At 32.4% G+C, this 16351-nt stretch overlaps 2 protein-coding genes and 1 long non-coding RNA gene across 7 annotated transcripts; 2 read left to right on the top strand and 1 right to left on the bottom strand.

The window, feature by feature from the left end:
* Window positions 1–272: 272 nt before the first annotated feature.
* LOC112496737 (uncharacterized) lies at window positions 273–4306 on the bottom strand. Of its 4 annotated transcripts, none has more exons than XR_008051508.1 (5): window positions 3774–4305; window positions 2512–3341; window positions 1811–1871; window positions 1341–1703; window positions 273–587 (listed from the first exon to the last, which is right to left on the bottom strand). It is a non-coding gene; the product is annotated as an uncharacterized LOC112496737 (long non-coding RNA). The 4 variants fall into 4 exon arrangements; XR_008051507.1 differs by having other exon boundaries at window positions 1341–1506; window positions 3774–4304; XR_008051505.1 differs by having other exon boundaries at window positions 1341–1871; window positions 3774–4306.
* A 2413-nt stretch (window positions 4307–6719) lies between these two features.
* LOC102615780 (uncharacterized) lies at window positions 6720–13068 on the top strand. 2 transcript variants are annotated; one of them, XR_372340.4, is made up of 6 exons: window positions 6720–6882; window positions 6991–7995; window positions 8066–8585; window positions 9571–10992; window positions 11098–11645; window positions 12475–13068. XR_372340.4 is itself a non-coding variant. In XM_006492912.4 (4 exons), the coding sequence occupies exons 2-4, from the start codon at window positions 7029–7031 to the stop codon at window positions 10934–10936; spliced, it is 2853 nt and encodes a 950-aa protein (XP_006492975.2). In that variant the 5' UTR covers window positions 6720–6882; window positions 6991–7028; the 3' UTR covers window positions 10937–10996. The 2 variants fall into 2 exon arrangements, 1 of the variants encoding a protein (XP_006492975.2); XM_006492912.4 differs by lacking the exons at window positions 11098–11645; window positions 12475–13068 and having other exon boundaries at window positions 9571–10996.
* On the top strand, window positions 12475–15584 carry LOC112496137 (uncharacterized). Its single transcript, XM_052433341.1, has 3 exons — window positions 12475–12624; window positions 13629–13742; window positions 15150–15584. The coding sequence occupies exons 1-3, from the start codon at window positions 12600–12602 to the stop codon at window positions 15374–15376; spliced, it is 366 nt and encodes a 121-aa protein (XP_052289301.1). The 5' UTR covers window positions 12475–12599; the 3' UTR covers window positions 15377–15584.
* Window positions 15585–16351: the final 767 nt, after the last annotated feature.

Here is a 16351-nt window from a genome sequence, read left to right as displayed (position 1 = left end):
CTGCGACATTATGAAAATCTACACTACAGTAACAACCAACATTTTTTAACAAGCTTTGCATGTTTAATTAACTTATCTTTTTCAAATGGTCCTTTATTCTTAAATTTGTTGGCATTTAGTTACAAATAAAATTATAATGTCCTATTATTTTATCCAATATACTTAAAAATTAATGAAATAAAAAATTCTAATACAAGACTTTCACTTAAGCAGTTAATGACTATAGTGAACCGATACGTGGGCTACTAAAAAGTTAAAATTGCAGAGGAAGAAGAGCGTAAAACCACTTCTATTGAGAAATGAGCAAAACTATGTTGCAACCAGCCATTGAATCTATAATTGTATCAGTTGTATTAGCTAGATTTAATGGCTGAAAGCAACAGTGGTACCGTACTACTGTTGCAACATAACTGGACTCTTGAGAAATTATTTTACAAACTCGAGAAAATAACTCTTTAAAAACTTTTAACATCAATAAACTAATACAAAGTTAAATCAATTTATAACTTTTAACATCATTAATTTTGATCATAGAAAATTAAACTTCAGATGCTGCTGCTAGTTGGAGATTTAGATTTCATGGGCCTCTGCATAAAAAAAACCAAATGATTTTAGAAAAAAGGGCTGCGAAAAAAAAAACAATATTCAAATTTCAAATGCATGATCTAAATTCTTAGACAAGATCAGTCATTTATTGTATTAATAGAAAAATTGAAACTTAAAAATAAAATAAACACATAGCTACATTCTAATTTTAACAACATATTTTTTGATGAATTTTTTAACAGCAATATTCAGAATATAAACAATATTTTCAAATGGCATACTCATTCTTTGTAACTTTTATGTTTACATTTAACGACAAATTGATCATGGCGATAAAGAGAGGAGAATACCTCCAAACAAACAAGAATAAAATTTCAGCACTAATGATTCATGATTGCATGAATAATATAAATTATGAAATAGCATCTGTATGAAAAACTCACAAAACGCAATAGAAACTAAGCACCTAAAAATAACTAGCAAAAATTTGTAAGCATATAGATTCATTCACGAGTAAAATGAATCCAAAATACAACCTTGTTTATTTGTTTATTATAGTTTCGACAATTCTTATAATTTATCAGCATACCCAGACACTGTTCAAGTAGCCAAAATACTTTAAAATGACCAGATTACTAATTACCAAAGCATTTGAAATGTAGGAATATCAATACAACAATAGTTGAAAAAACCAAAAAAAAAAAAAAGGCAACTCAAATCAAGGAATTTGTAACAAACCAGTCTATTACCAGAATCAATAAGCCATCTAGCTAAAGTACAAAAATAAACCACACCTAGAAAGCAAACAAAGCCATTCAATATTTTTGGGAAGATGTCTGTTTTGCTGTCTTGTATCACTTTTTGTACTTCCTCCAAGATATTCCATGAACCAGAAACACAATTTTCCAATTCAGTATCCATCACTACATCACTTCATGGGCTTATTCCCATCAATATAACCTAAACATTTCACCATTACGAACTTATCATTCTAGAAGCAATGAGACCATTAACAGACTCTTAACTTTCACTTTGCATACAAGTTCCCTTACCCATGTAGTCATTCTCAATATGTGCACGTACCCATCCCCACTTTTTCTGGTTTTAAGAAGCCTTACCAAGTTTTCACAGCTTGAGCAAGTTGTCATTTTTTCATTCTAAGACAATAAATATAACATGAAGATAAAACTCTTTTTTCATAGCTAAATGATAAAATTTAATACAATCAGAGACATAACTCTGTCAACCAGCTCTGAATTCGCACCTTGTACAATGTCATTGTTCAATTCAATTAGCCTTTATCCTCTTCTTCACATCCAATCTCACTGCAAAATCAACAAAAATTATAGAACCTCAACATCTACAATTTTAGAATCCCTTCCCCATAAACAATGTTAACATCCTCAGTATTTTGTGCAAAAAAAAATGATCAAACAATGTCCTTATCACCTTCATTTTACCCAATTCAATCATAATTTAATTCAAGTCAATCGATAATTAAGTAAATCCCTAATTGAATTGAGAGAAGAGCCAAAAAGGCAAGACTTATCATATTCGTACAATAGTTTACTTTTTCTTTTCAAGTTGGAATAGTTGTAAGATTCAATATGAAATCAGAATACAATCAAACTCAGCATCATAAAAATTCTTGAAAAAAAATAGAATTCAATAGCATGATTGAATTAAGGACCAATATTAGAAGTATTAGAGCTTTTAACATCTGAAATATGCAATTTGATTAAATTCAAAATTGCAATCCATAGAAAGCAACGGCAAAAGTTGAAGCTGCAGTAAGCTTATAAATAAATAAAAACGAGGCAAATGATGAGCAAGAAAGAGAAGATATAAATTGTGCTTTCAGTGACTAATCATATTATTTTATCTGTTATTTGAATGACACATAGATACTTACATATTCATCATTTAAAAAAATTAAAAAATAATTCCAATTTAAATTCTACTCACATCCGGATGTATGTTCTTACAATCAGACTGAGTAGATGATGAATGGAGATCATAATCTCTATAGAAAGAATATGGAGCTTCAAAGCACTTGGGTTGTTTCACATTACTCCCTTCAACCTTGGGAGAATTTGAAATGACATCAGGAGAAGTTGTTTTAGCTGGTAGAGATAATTGAAGATGAGGATGTTTCCCTTGGCCTTGCGACATTCTCTCCTTATTGAAAAGGGGCTTACTTGCTCCTCCAACCAACAATTTTTTCAAAGTAATAAGATTTTAGAAAATACCCATAATCAATTGTAAACTCAAAGCTCTGTACTTAATCCATCAACATACAGAGCAAGGACTCAAAGCCCTATACTTAGTCCATCAAAATACAGAGCAAGGATATAAGAAAAGAAAAGACAAATATGCCATAAAAAGAGATTCCCAATATTCCAAATTAATTAGAGACTAAGAACTATGGCCAATGAGCATAAAACTGGCAGTAATGACATTTGATAAACATTTCCAAGGCATTACCCAAGTGATATTAGCAAAAGTAAATCTTAATAAAACATTTCTAAAGAGAGAGTCAAATACAATGGCAATAATATCCCCTCACCACTCATTTTGCTGGATCAAACATAAAACCAAGAATTATATAAAGAAAAAAAATAAAAAAATAAACACAGAAACAATATGCACTGCTGCTCGATCAAAAAACAAAAACCAAAAGTAAAACAAGTAGGTAACAGGATATGGTCACTTGTCTGTTACGATGAGAATAATGACTGTCAGGCGCGTAGATCTTCCTGAAAAGCCTCCCCTCATATTCTGATGACTCATAGACCCTAAGCAACGAAAGAGTATGGAAAGAAAGATAGGGCTTAGATTATTATTATTTTTTAATTTTTTAAAACTAAAATAACTTTTCAGTCACACAGTTTGAAAAGCCAGACTCTAGGAAATCACAATTCAAGAAACATTGACAATTAAACAAAATCCATACCTCATCCAAGGTTTTTGGATCAAAGACCAAATCATGTGGTATCCTAGTTTGTGATCTAAAGGCATATAAACTAGCTCAAATTGGTGGTGTAAACAAGTAACCAAAGGAATCAATCAAAGAAACCAGCTGTGTAAAACAATTTCAATTTAAAAAAATCAGTGACATTTAACTGAAATTTCATCACCAATTTATCCAATTAGATAAAAAGAAATTTAAAAATTTATATAAACATGCAAGTATTTGTCAAATTAAGGAACGAAGAGAGAGGATTTACTGTGAATCTGCTGCAAGAATCTACTTGGACGACCGTTATGTCAAGATCTTCTTTTGTGAAAAGAACTGCACCACTCATTACTCAAATGTCTACAGCCCAAAAGCTTCATTTCACGTCACCATACCACCATCCGATTACAATTACATGCCAAATATTTATATATTAACATTTAGAGTAAAAATTAAAAGCAAACAGGAAAAGGGTGTTGAATGAAGACTCACCGCAACCCAATAGAATTGAGTTAACCAAGACCAAAAGAACACAGATGAATGCATACTTGTTGAGCCCTTTCTTTTGACTTTTGACGACTCGTAGCTACTTCTACATTTTGAGGATTATCGGGTCCTCCTGCTCCAACGGTCTCTGTTTTCGGCTCCAATCAACCTGGTAGCTATGCTTGCCATGGTCAATATGACAGCAGTTTAGTCGTGTTGGAATAACGATGGCAGCTCGGCTGGTGGCCGGTGAGGCTTTGAGTGCGTGAGGACTGAGATGTTGTGAGAGCAGCTAGGGTTTCTAAAGAAATAGTAGAATATGAAGTATTTATAGTTTAGGGGAAAAATTATAAAAATTCAATTTGATACATATTAAAAATAGAATAAAATTTGTTAAATATTTCATTTTGGCGCTAAATTTACCCGCGTGAAAAATAATTCATTCGCTTATATTATTAGAAAAAAAAAACATGATTTTTAAAAAATTTTATATCAATTTTTAACCCCTTACCTCCCAAAATTGAAACTTAGGTAGCCAATTAAAATAAAGCAATTTAAAATTACTTAGCTACACCCTTGGGTCCTAAACTAATTTGGTATTATTATATTAATACTTTACAATAATGATAAGATCCCAATATTTATAACCTAACTAGAAAATAGAACCGTGTTTTACACGGTTTTGAAAAAAGAATTTAGTATTATCCTTTTTTCTTACTTTACATTTGATGAAACTGATAAAAAATATAAATTGATTTTTTTTTAAGATGAGACAGCCTTACAAAAAACAAAAAAAAAAACTATTAGCCAGCAATATAAATAAAGAAGCAACGCAAATTTAAGAATAAAATGAGAGAATATATTATAAAGTGCTTTTATTCATTCCAATTGTATGTGTACAAAACAAAAAGATGAGCTCTCCTTTTATAGTTACATAATCACTCCATGAAATTAATGAGAAATTATGGATCATAATTTCTTGTGAGATAGTGAGAGTTATAGGGAAACTAAAGGTTGCTAATAGAAGATAGTGGGAAGACTAAGAGATATATGTTATGAACATCTACATTTATTTTAATAAATTCATAATACTCCCCCTTGGATGTTCATTACAAAGTATATGCCTCATTAAAACTTTTACATAATTGTTATTGTGTAATAACAATCAAATTAATTGTGAGAAGATGAAAAGCTAAATCTAAAAAAAAAATTCTTTATTTATTAGATAATAGAGAATATACAAAGATGAGAAATGGTGATGTCACATCACCTCCTCAAGTCCCAACTTTATATATATATATATATATATATATATATATATATATCTATATATATATATATTTGTATTCTAAGTACATATGTCACTCATTTACTTATTACCCTTTAGATCTTTTTTTGACCAATTATATCCAAATGAAATATATTTTAGTCACTATTCAAAGGGCATAATTGTCCAAAAAGATGTGTATGCGATCATTATGAGATTAAGATGGACTTTTTATGATCATTTTGCTAAACCATGGTTTTGTTGTTGACATTTTCCCTAACATTTACCATACAATGGGAATATGAACTGTAATTATTACTAATAATATTACTAAACCCTAATGGGTGAGTTAAACTCATGTATGACTCTAAACATCTCCTTTATTATTATTATTATTATTATTATTATTATTATTATTATTATTATTATTATTATTATTATTATTATTATTATAAGAACAATGTCATATATATATACATATTCTGATAATAAGTATCGTAATTAAGTTTAGTTTAATCAAATTAAAATTGGCTAACAATTATGGCTATTAACAACATAATAAAGCTTAATGTTATAAGGTCATTAATCACAATACCACTAATAGCAATAAATAAAAAATTAACAGTACATATGTAATTGTCCATTTTAAGTATTTATAGAAATTGTTGTGACTTGAAAATAGTGAATAAATATAACCATAAAAGATAAAGGAATAAATAAAGTAATTAATTTCATATATATATTCACATGAATTAATTTGCACAAGAGGTTGTTTGTGAGTATTATTTAAACTTATAGAATATTAGAAACATTATATTTGTCTAAGATACAAATATTTCGTTATAGGGTATATAATAACATAATAATATTAGCAACTATCATTAATAAAAAATAATAATAAAATATTTTACATTTAATTATAATGGACTATCACCAAGATAATTGTTTCATAATTATCCAATAGTTGGATAAAAACTATCTTTCGATTGGTAGGTAGATATTTGAGTCATTTTGTGTATTATAGGATTGATTGTTCCAATTATTTGAAAATAAATATGATTAATTATGGATCTAGATATTCAAACTACACTATACTATAAAAAAATTAATAAAATATTATGATAATTTTTTACGTAAAATATAGTTAAATTTATAATGTAATATTAAAATAATTTAATTAGTTACAATCAATTTTATTAACTGATACTTAAATCTTATTCCCAGTAGTATAGGAGTCTCACATTTTAAGTATATTTTCATGTTATTAAAAAAATAGAAAAGTATATTTTCATGCAAAGTTGAGGGGGTCTTCGGTAGCTTTTTAGTTTGATTTGATTAGTTTGATATTTGCTTGAAATAAAGGTAGATCTATGATAATTACCTTTAGTATTTTCCTTCATATTTCCTTGTACAACCGTTACTTTAGGTGGCCAGTTGTATTCACAAATAAAAAATTAATAAAAAGCGGCTGTATGAGATACAGCTGCTGTATTATAAGCGGACCCGTAGTCCTCAGTTCAGCGCACGTATGGATAGAAAGCATGTTTTGGATTTTGTAACCCTCCCAGTCGCAGTCCCCAATCTTTGCCGATCCAATCCCTCTTTCCCGCCGCATACCAGTTAACTGGTACGCCCTTTTTTCGACGCTGTAAATAGGAATTGTTATTGAATAGCAGCAGCTAGGGTTTGCATAATACCAATTTGGTGGCTTACCTTTTTTTTTTTTCTTTCAAAGTTTATTCAATTGATTTTAGGTTTTCTATCTGCAATTGAATGGGGGACCGAAATACCGCTGCTTCCAAAGCAATATGGCTGAAACAAGCCGAAGAAGCAAAGCTCAAGAGCGAGGCTGAAAAAGATGCGGCTGCGAAAGCTGCTTTCGAGGCCACATTCAAAGGCTTAACCAACAAAGCTAATGAAAAGCAAGCAGCTGTTGCTTCTGATAGCGATTCTGAAGAAGATTGGGAGGAGGATTTGAGCAACAAGCCCATCGGACCTGTGGACCCATCCAAAAGCACTGCTGCTGGTGCGGGGATTGCTGGTGGCAATGCTGGTGCTGCTTCTACCTTTATGGTTGTCACTAAGGACTCAGATGGCCGCAAGGTGCCACATGGTGGTGCTGAAATTAAGGTTAAAGTTGCACCTGGTGTCGGTGTCGGTGGTTCGGAGCAGGAGGGTATTGTTAAGGACATGAATGATGGTACTTATACTGTCACATACGTTGTTCCTAAAAGGGGTAATTATATGCTTAGTATTGAGTGCAACGGTAAGCCCATTATGGGCAGTCCTTTTCCAGTGTTCTTCAGTGCAGGTTCTAATTCTACTGGAGGAGGACTATTGGGTATGGCTCCAAATTTAGTTAACCAAACAATGCCCAACATGCCCAATTATTCGGCTTCTGTCTCTGGAGCATTTCCGGGGTTGCTTGGAATGATTCCAGGAGTTGTTTCTGGAGCATCTGGTGGTGCCATTTTGCCTGGAATGGGAGCATCACTTGGGGAAGTTTGTCGAGAGTATCTGAATGGTCGATGTGCCAAAACTGATTGTAAGTTGAATCATCCGCCTCATAACTTGTTGATGACTGCTTTAGCTGCCACCACAACTATGGGAACTCTCAGTCAGGTGCCCATGGCTCCTTCTGCTGCTGCAATGGCTGCTGCTCAGGCTATTGTTGCTGCTCAAGCTCTTCAAGCACATGCTGCTCAGGTTCAAGCGCAACAGTCTGCCAAAGACTTATCTGGTATTCACATTTAATTCTCTCTCTCTTTCTTAACTTGCATTGTCTTCTTTAATAAACTTTTCCTTTTCAGGTTCTCCTGACAAGGCTGGGAAGGCTGATGCATTAAAGAAAACTCTACAAGTTAGCAATCTTAGCCCACTTCTAACAGTGGAACAGCTGAAGCAACTTTTTAGTTTTTGTGGAACTGTTGTTGAATGCACCATCACTGATTCAAAGCATTTTGCTTACATAGAATACTCAAAACCTGAAGAAGCAACAGCTGCTTTGGCATTAAACAATATGGATGTTGGGGGTCGGCCGCTCAATGTTGAGATGGCTAAATCGTTTCCACAAAAACCATCTCATTTGAATTCGTCACTTGCTGGTTCTTCTCTGCCTATGATGATGCAGCAAGCCGTTGCTATGCAACAGATGCAATTCCAACAGGCTTTGCTTATGCAACAAACTCTGACTGCTCAGCAGGCAGCTAATAGAGCCGCATCTATGAAATCTGCCACAGAGTTAGCAGCAGCCAGAGCTGCTGAGATAAGTAAGAAGTTAAAAGCAGATGGTCTTGTGGATGAAGACAAGGAAACTAAACAAAAATCTAGGTACATAACTTGTCAGTATTTAATAGTTTACATTTTATGCTTTTTGCTGATGACTTTGCTTTTACCTTCATCCTAATTTGAGAAAGTTTATTGTTACTTTATATCTTGAGTTTATTTTATGGTTCATTCTAATTTTTTGTTGTGAATTGCCATGTCTGATGATCACCAGTCTTTAACATGAACAGAAAGACATTCTATCATTTATTTATGTTCTGCATGTGGGTTCAGTTTTATATCTTTAGAAGTTTATTGCCTTATCCATTTGTCTGAAATACAGTACATTAAAAAATATGTATGTAAGAACATTATTTCTGATATCCAAGGTTAGAACTGCCGTCCTGAGAGTCTTATGTCATTGTTTTATGTTTTAATTTGGGTGAAGGTCAATGCAATACATCTATTATTGCTAGATAGGTATTAGTTCTATACCTTTGTTAATGTATCAGTTCTGAGAAACTTAGTGACAATAACACAAAGACAAACTAATTGTAGGACTTATATAGATGAAGTTTATTCATATAATTTTGAGGATTAAAAGAAACTTGTTTGCATTCTGGCGGCAATCAGAAATAGACTATGTATTGACTACTCTGTAATTGTTCTTTTTATCACGGAAGGAAATGGAGACAGTTTCTGCAACTGGTGTTATATTTTGCTCTTCGTTTTTTTGGTCAGTAGTGCATAGATGATATGGATATTTGGTCATGAACAATAGGTGGTTGATTTGTACTTTCTGTGCATAGTGTATATTTTCCTTGTGTGATTCAGTGCTTTTTTTCCTGAAATGTATGTTTACTGTCAAGGTGCCAAGGCTGATGGGAGTTTCTCTATGCGATTGTATTCTTTTAAGATTTTCTGTGCTTATCAAATATTATTTGTTGCTCAACTTAAAACATGTTAGTCTTGGAAGCTATTCAGATTTTGCTGGATAGATCAAATACTGGTTCATATTTGTGATATTTTAACTGATTACTTTGTTCTGCAGGTCACCTTCAACCTCTCGTGCAAGGTCAAGATCCAAGTCAAGATCACCAGTTCATTATCAACGAACCTATCGTGCAAGGTCAAGATCCAAGTCAAGGTCACCCGTGAGTTTTCATCGTAGAAGGAGGTCCCGCTCTTTCTCGCCTCCATACCGCCATCGAAGAGGTCATAGGTCCAGATCACCGCTAAGATCACGCCACTATTCAAAATATGATAATGAGAGGCTTTCAACCAGAGACACCAGGGACGGTGCCGACAGATCTAGGAGGGAGTCAGATATATCACATCACTCGCCTGTTCCAAGGAGAAGAAAGAGTAGGAGTGTGAGTCCTCATAGTAGAAAATCATATCGTTCTGATTCAGGCTCACCGAAACATCGCCAAGAGAGCTCTGCAAGGAAATCATCTCGTGCACATTCAAAATCACCTAAGCGTCACAGAGGCAATCGGAATTCCCCCAGGAATGATGATGCCAAACCAAAATACAGACACCGTTCTCGGTCAAAATCTATGGAAAGACATGACGAAGAAAAGGATGAAGCCCGAGATGGAAAATCACAGCATCGTGAAAGAAAGCGTTCCAGGTCATTGTCCAGGGAAGATGAGCATCATGGAAGAGGCAGGTCACCAGCAGGAAATGTTGATGAAAATAAATCAAAACTCAGGGGGCGGTCTAGGTCAGTATCTGCTCTAGATAAATATAAATCCAGTGAGATAGCAGATGACAGTAGAGATGACAGATTAAGAAATCGTCATAAGAGGCGGTCCCGGTCTAAATCTGTTGAAGGTAAAATGGGAGGTGGAAGTAGGGATAAGAAACCAAAGCATCATGATAGGAGGCGCTCCGGGTCAATATCTGCAGATGGTAAGCATCACAGAGGAAGCAGGTCTCCAAGAGGTTTGGATGAATCTAGAACAAAACTTGGAAGGCGTTCCAGGTCAAAGTCAATCGAAAGAAAGCTTTATCGTAATAGAGGACGATCAAGATCAGCAGATGGTAGGCGTCGCAAAAGTATGTTGTCACCTGCAAATTTGGACAGAAGTGAATCAAACCGCAGAAGGCACTCAGCCTCACAATCTAAGGATCATGCAAATAGTGAAAGTGCGGAAACAAGAGATTATAAATCAATGCATCATCCACACAATTGGGACAAAACAGAAGGCGAACTGAATGCCAGTTTGAAGGATCCAACTGTAATGGAGGATGATGGGTTTCTGTCTTCAAAGCATAAGAATTATGACTTGAAGAAGTCAATGGAAAATGTATCAGCACATGATAATCATGGTATCAAAAGCACAGATCACCTGATGCTTAACAGTGATGACGTAAATTTAGTGTCACAGAGTAATGCGTTTCCTTCAATGTAGAATGACTGAGAAATTGGGAAACACACAATACTGAGCATCTGGAGTTTTCCTGAATGGTAATATCAATGATGTGGTCAAAATATTAAAAAAGAAAAAAACTGTTCTTTTCTGTTGTCATTGACAAGTACTGATTGCTAACATTTAAAATTTGTTGTGTACAGGGAAAAAATATCAAAATGATTGTGAACAGTCAAGCCCAGCTGATAATATGGTCGGAATTATTGATTCATGTAATCTGTCAATTATGATGTAAAGTTCAGCCTGAGGAAAACAGGTTCTCAGTCTTCCGGAGGTTAAAGGCTTGCAAGAGAAGTTCCACTCCCAATGCATAAGATATTAACTAAACTACTGATTTATAATTTATCGGATAATGGGTCTGCATGTGAACAAAGACTATTTACAATTGGAGATGTTGAATCATCAATGTCTCATTAAAGCTCTGGAGCTTACTCTTTAGAAATTGGATTTCTTGGCAAATGGACGGTTATCTTAGAAGACAGTTTACTTTCTTTGGTGCTGCGAGATTTCTTCTGGTTGTTGGCTGTTCATAAATATATGCACTTTCTGTTTATCTCTTGCAGGTCTTTGTGGAACGGGTTGGGATTCGAGTCTTCAGCTGATCTCAATTTGATAAGTATTTCAAGAAGTGTTTTGCTTTCAGATAGCATTGTCTGTGCAACGTTTGTAGCAAGCATCTATTACTGCAGATGTATGTTTTGATTTTTTACTTTGTTGCTGCATATTGAACTTTTGTTTAAAGTGTTTATTTGAAGGATTCTTGGAGTTCTAATTTTCCCCCTCAATTTTATTCATTCTTCTTTTGGTTTTATTTTTTATTTTATTTTAAAATAAATCAGTACATTAATGAAGTCATAGGTTCTTGATAGAGGATAGGTATTGGATTTCTTCAACAAGCGCAGGTCATTCTATTAAACGCAAGCTTTTGTATGGATGCATTAGTATCCATGTACACAATAAGTACATTTGTTATCTAGGAAAATTCTTAGCTTATACTTTCTAATACCTGGGGTTTTGTTGGCTTTCGTGTCTACCTTCCTTGGTAGATTGCTTATGCTCTTTTTGCTTCTACTGTTTAAGTGGAAATTTTTACTGTATCTGGTGGTAGGCTTTTCTTTCTCTTCTCTTCCATGTGTTTATCCTCTTCCATTTTCATTTGATACTGTAGTGGGTTTTATATTCGGAGTGATGAAACACAAAATAGTTAAAAATATCCCAAATATATTGTAGGTTGAGGTAGGTTTGGAACAATGGATTTTAGTGGTTTGAACAACGGTATGAAGTCAGAATATGATAATTCACATCAGGGAGCCCAAACAATTAGCTCTGTATTTGAGACTTCATAGTCTTCTGTGAGGGATGATTGGCATAAGCTATAAAATAGATTTTAGCATAATGTTTTCCGATACTTTTACTATGTAACAGTGCCATAATTATAGTGTATCTTACTCTTTTCCCCTTCTCTCTTTTCTGTTTTGTTTTCTTTTTTTCCTTTTTTATTTTATTTTTCCCTTCCCAAGGAATTCTCTTGATTAGGCAAAGCTTCTTTCACGTTGAGTGAGATCAGATGTGGATGGGATCAGTAGCGTCACTGTTGCATCATGTTGAGTATGAGCAGATTGGCTGACTCAAAATACTTAAATTCATGGTGTGCAATTATTGGTTTACAGGTAATTTTTCATGACATCTGTAGACCGAGATTTGTTTCTTGATTACAGCTTTTAGTTATGTTACCTGTTGAATCATGGCACGTGATTGCACAAGAAAGTTAAAAACAGGGAAAAGTATCTATAGAATTTGTCATTTTTAAGATTGTAGTAATAATCAGAGTCAATTATATACTTTCAAAGTCATGCATTAGTTGTGATGTAATTGATAACATAATTATAATCAAGTATTTACTTCTTTAAGTGGGATAAGTTCAAATATAGGCGTTATACATGTTTGATTACTCTTAGCCAGAGGTGGAACTCTTAAGAGACAGAGAAGGACTTTGGCCTTTGCAAAATTTTGAATTATTATTTTTTTTATTTTCCTTATGAGCATGTATTTTATAAGAAGTAAGAACACATTGTTTTTATCCTTTTCATTAAACGAAAATGGTACTTTCTTCACGGACTCATTCTCCCTCTGGTACATTTCCTATGTCTAATATTCTTATTCTGTTAAGCACTGCCATTTTTCCCGTATAATTGAATAGCGTGGCCTGGGGTTAATACCCAAAGGCGGGAAAAAAAGGGTATGGTATTGTAAAAAGGAAAACCTTTTGTGACTCGTGATTTCATGCTTTGGTGTTAACAAATTAAGTTGAGTACTTTTTTGTCCGGATAAATAGCATCTGATGTACGGTTCTGTTGTTGGTAATTGTGGTAAAATAATCTGGGTGGATTTCAGGTCTACATACTTTATACATTACAGTATATTTTTGAAACCCAGAAAATCTCTACTGGTCTACATACTTTAAACATTACAGTATACTTTTGAAACCCTGAAATCCCTGCTGCAGGTACATTATTAACTAGAGTATTTCAAAAATTTGCTGTTAAATGCCACTGCTTTGGCTTATGTGATTTCTTGCTTGAGCTAATATCCTGTGAGACCCACTTTTGAATTTTCTTTTTTGACATTGAGGCGTGTTTCTTAATGTGATGAGCCAACTTGATTGTTGTAATAGTACATGGATCTGTTGGTATTGGTGAAAATTGTCCTCTCATGCCTTTTAGAAGATCGCGTGCCCTTATCAACCAGCAGAACCATGAAAATAGTCATGTCAAGAAGCCCAATGCATGTACGTGGATTTCTCTTTTTAAGAGGTTTTTCTTTCTTTATTTATTTATTTTAAAAAAAAAAAGGCTTGACCCCTGAATGAATTGCTGAAGTACTTTAGTTGTCCTTGAATGGAAATATTGCTTCATTTAGTTGGTATCCATCTAAAACAAGGTGTTGTCTTCCTGTTCCATTCATTCTTTTTCACTTCTTTGAAAAAGCTATGTGGAAATGATGGTTTGGAGAGTTTGCCTTCAAGCTCAACTAGTGGACTTAATTGGTTTTGTATAGGGATGGCAATGGAGCAGATATGGGTTAAATCTACCATGCTCCAGATTCAGATCCATAATAAAAATCAAGATCCGTATCTGTTCCAGATCCGTCATGTATTCATATTTTTCGCTTTATATCCAAATCCAAAAAATAAATATCTATATCTGTTCTAAATCCGAAAAAAAATTAAAATTCAAATCTATTTTAGATTCGTCATGAATTCTAAAATTCAACAATTAAAAGTAATAATTTTTTAAAATGAAAATTGAAGGCTAAAATGTATTAATAACAATTAAATTATATAATTTTTTTTCAAAAATATAATAAATATTGTAGCTTATACTTTTACACTAAAACAACAAATAAGAAAGATAATAAAATATCATTCAAAAGTAATTGCAGGAGTAAGATCAATCTAATATTCTATTGTCTTCTTCATAATTTTAATATCCACGATACATTCATCCTCATTCCTACAACATTAGATAATGACATATAAATTAAATATGATTTATATTCAGTCTTTTATTATTTTTATTATGATTATATTTGACTAAATATATGAATGGCTATATTCTTTAAAATTTTTTGGTCAATATAATAAAATAAATTGTCAAGTTGTATTATTTGACTTGCAATTTGAATATTGCATGTACATGCTTTGAGGCTGGCTAACCTTTAAATTTACAAAACTAATCTTTAAGTTTTAAGAGTTTAAATGCATGGTAAATACCAGTAATATGTTATGAATAAAATTTATTATCATTATAATTCCATAATTGTTTAAGAAACTTTTAAAATAAAATAAAAAGATGGGTGGATATGAATATGGATATGGATTTAGATATTAAGATAGATTCAGACCTGCTTTAAATTCATTTTAGATCTGCACATTGATATTCAAAGCCGATTTAAATTCATTTTAAATTGGGATCACGTGGATTTTAGGTCAGATCAAATTCATTGTCATCCCTAATTTTGTATGAAGTTGATGATGAAAGCACAGCTAGTGAGCTTCATTAGTTATGAATGAGGTGGATGACCACAAAGTTGTTTGTTTACTTTTTTTTTTTTCATTTTTGCTTTCTCTTTTTAATTTTAATTTTAATTTTTATTGTTTGAACATTAAATGCCGCTACTGTAATCGGGGGAACAGGCAATGCCACAATACGATCAATTTGCACTGGCTGGTGCTTGACACTTATTTTGGCTCTTTTATCCAACGTGATAGCAGTGACAGGGTTGGTGATTCTCAATATTATGGAATTTTCTATCTTATGTGGTGCCTTCGAGAACGCAAGGGTGGCATTGCAACTGAGAGTAAAAGTGGATAAGTTATATTCAATGGCATGGCCAAGCAATGGGTTTTATTGTCAGACTTAAAAAAATTGGATGGGTCTTAAAGTGGGATTTAAATCTAGAGATAACAAATTGTGAGCTTGCAAGTATAGGCTCAAGTTTATGTTATTGTAATAAGTATCCATTCATACTTAGATAGGCTGAGCACAGAGCTTAGGTCGGGTTCAAGTTTTCATAAATTTTTAAATAAGTTATTAATAAAACTAAAAGTAAAAAGAAACACTTAAATTAATCATGGAGTGATGATATTTGAGGCTCTTTATTTATTTTATGGCTAATGCTAAGTTACATGCATGTACCTTACAACCCTCTCACATGAATAGTGAATGATGTAGGTCCACTCACTATTCATGTGAGAGGGTTGTAAGGTACATGCATGTAACTTTGAGGGATCCTTATTTTATTAGTTCTTACTTTTTAGGGTCCAGCTTCCTTGCAATAGTTGCAAGGTACCATTAATTTTTGTCTTTTGTGTGTCAAATTTCATTTAATCCCTTACCTTCTTTTTTATTTACAGTTTATTTATAACATTATGTGTTTTAACAGGTGACTTTTTAAAATATAATTTTATTTTATTTAATATTATTTACCTTTTTATTTATAAGCTTATGTGCTTTTGGCTGATGATCTGCTAAAATGCAATTTTATTTCATTTAATATTATTTAACTTTCTAAAAGAACAAATATAACACTAAGTCTATGACTAGATAATATTAAATAATATTTTTAATAAAATAAAAATATTAAAAATTTATTCTTTTAAATAAAATAAATAATATTAAAAAATAATATTTATTTTTTAGGACTCACAATTGCTTATTCTAGTTTATTTAATATTATTTAATTTTGAAAAATAAATATAATAATAAGCTATGATTTAATAATATTAAATAAAATAAAATTAATTTTATTAAAAATAATATTAATTTTTTGAGACTCATTACTGATTATTTCATTTTATTTAACATTATTTAGTTTCATGAAAGAATAAATATAATA

The sequence above is a fragment of the Citrus sinensis genome, chromosome 9 (genome assembly GCF_022201045.2).
Source record: "Citrus sinensis cultivar Valencia sweet orange chromosome 9, DVS_A1.0, whole genome shotgun sequence".
NCBI classification, from domain to species: Eukaryota; Viridiplantae; Streptophyta; class Magnoliopsida; order Sapindales; family Rutaceae; genus Citrus; species Citrus sinensis.
Note: the sequence above shows the minus strand (reverse complement) of the source record. Positions and strands in the feature narration are given on the sequence as shown.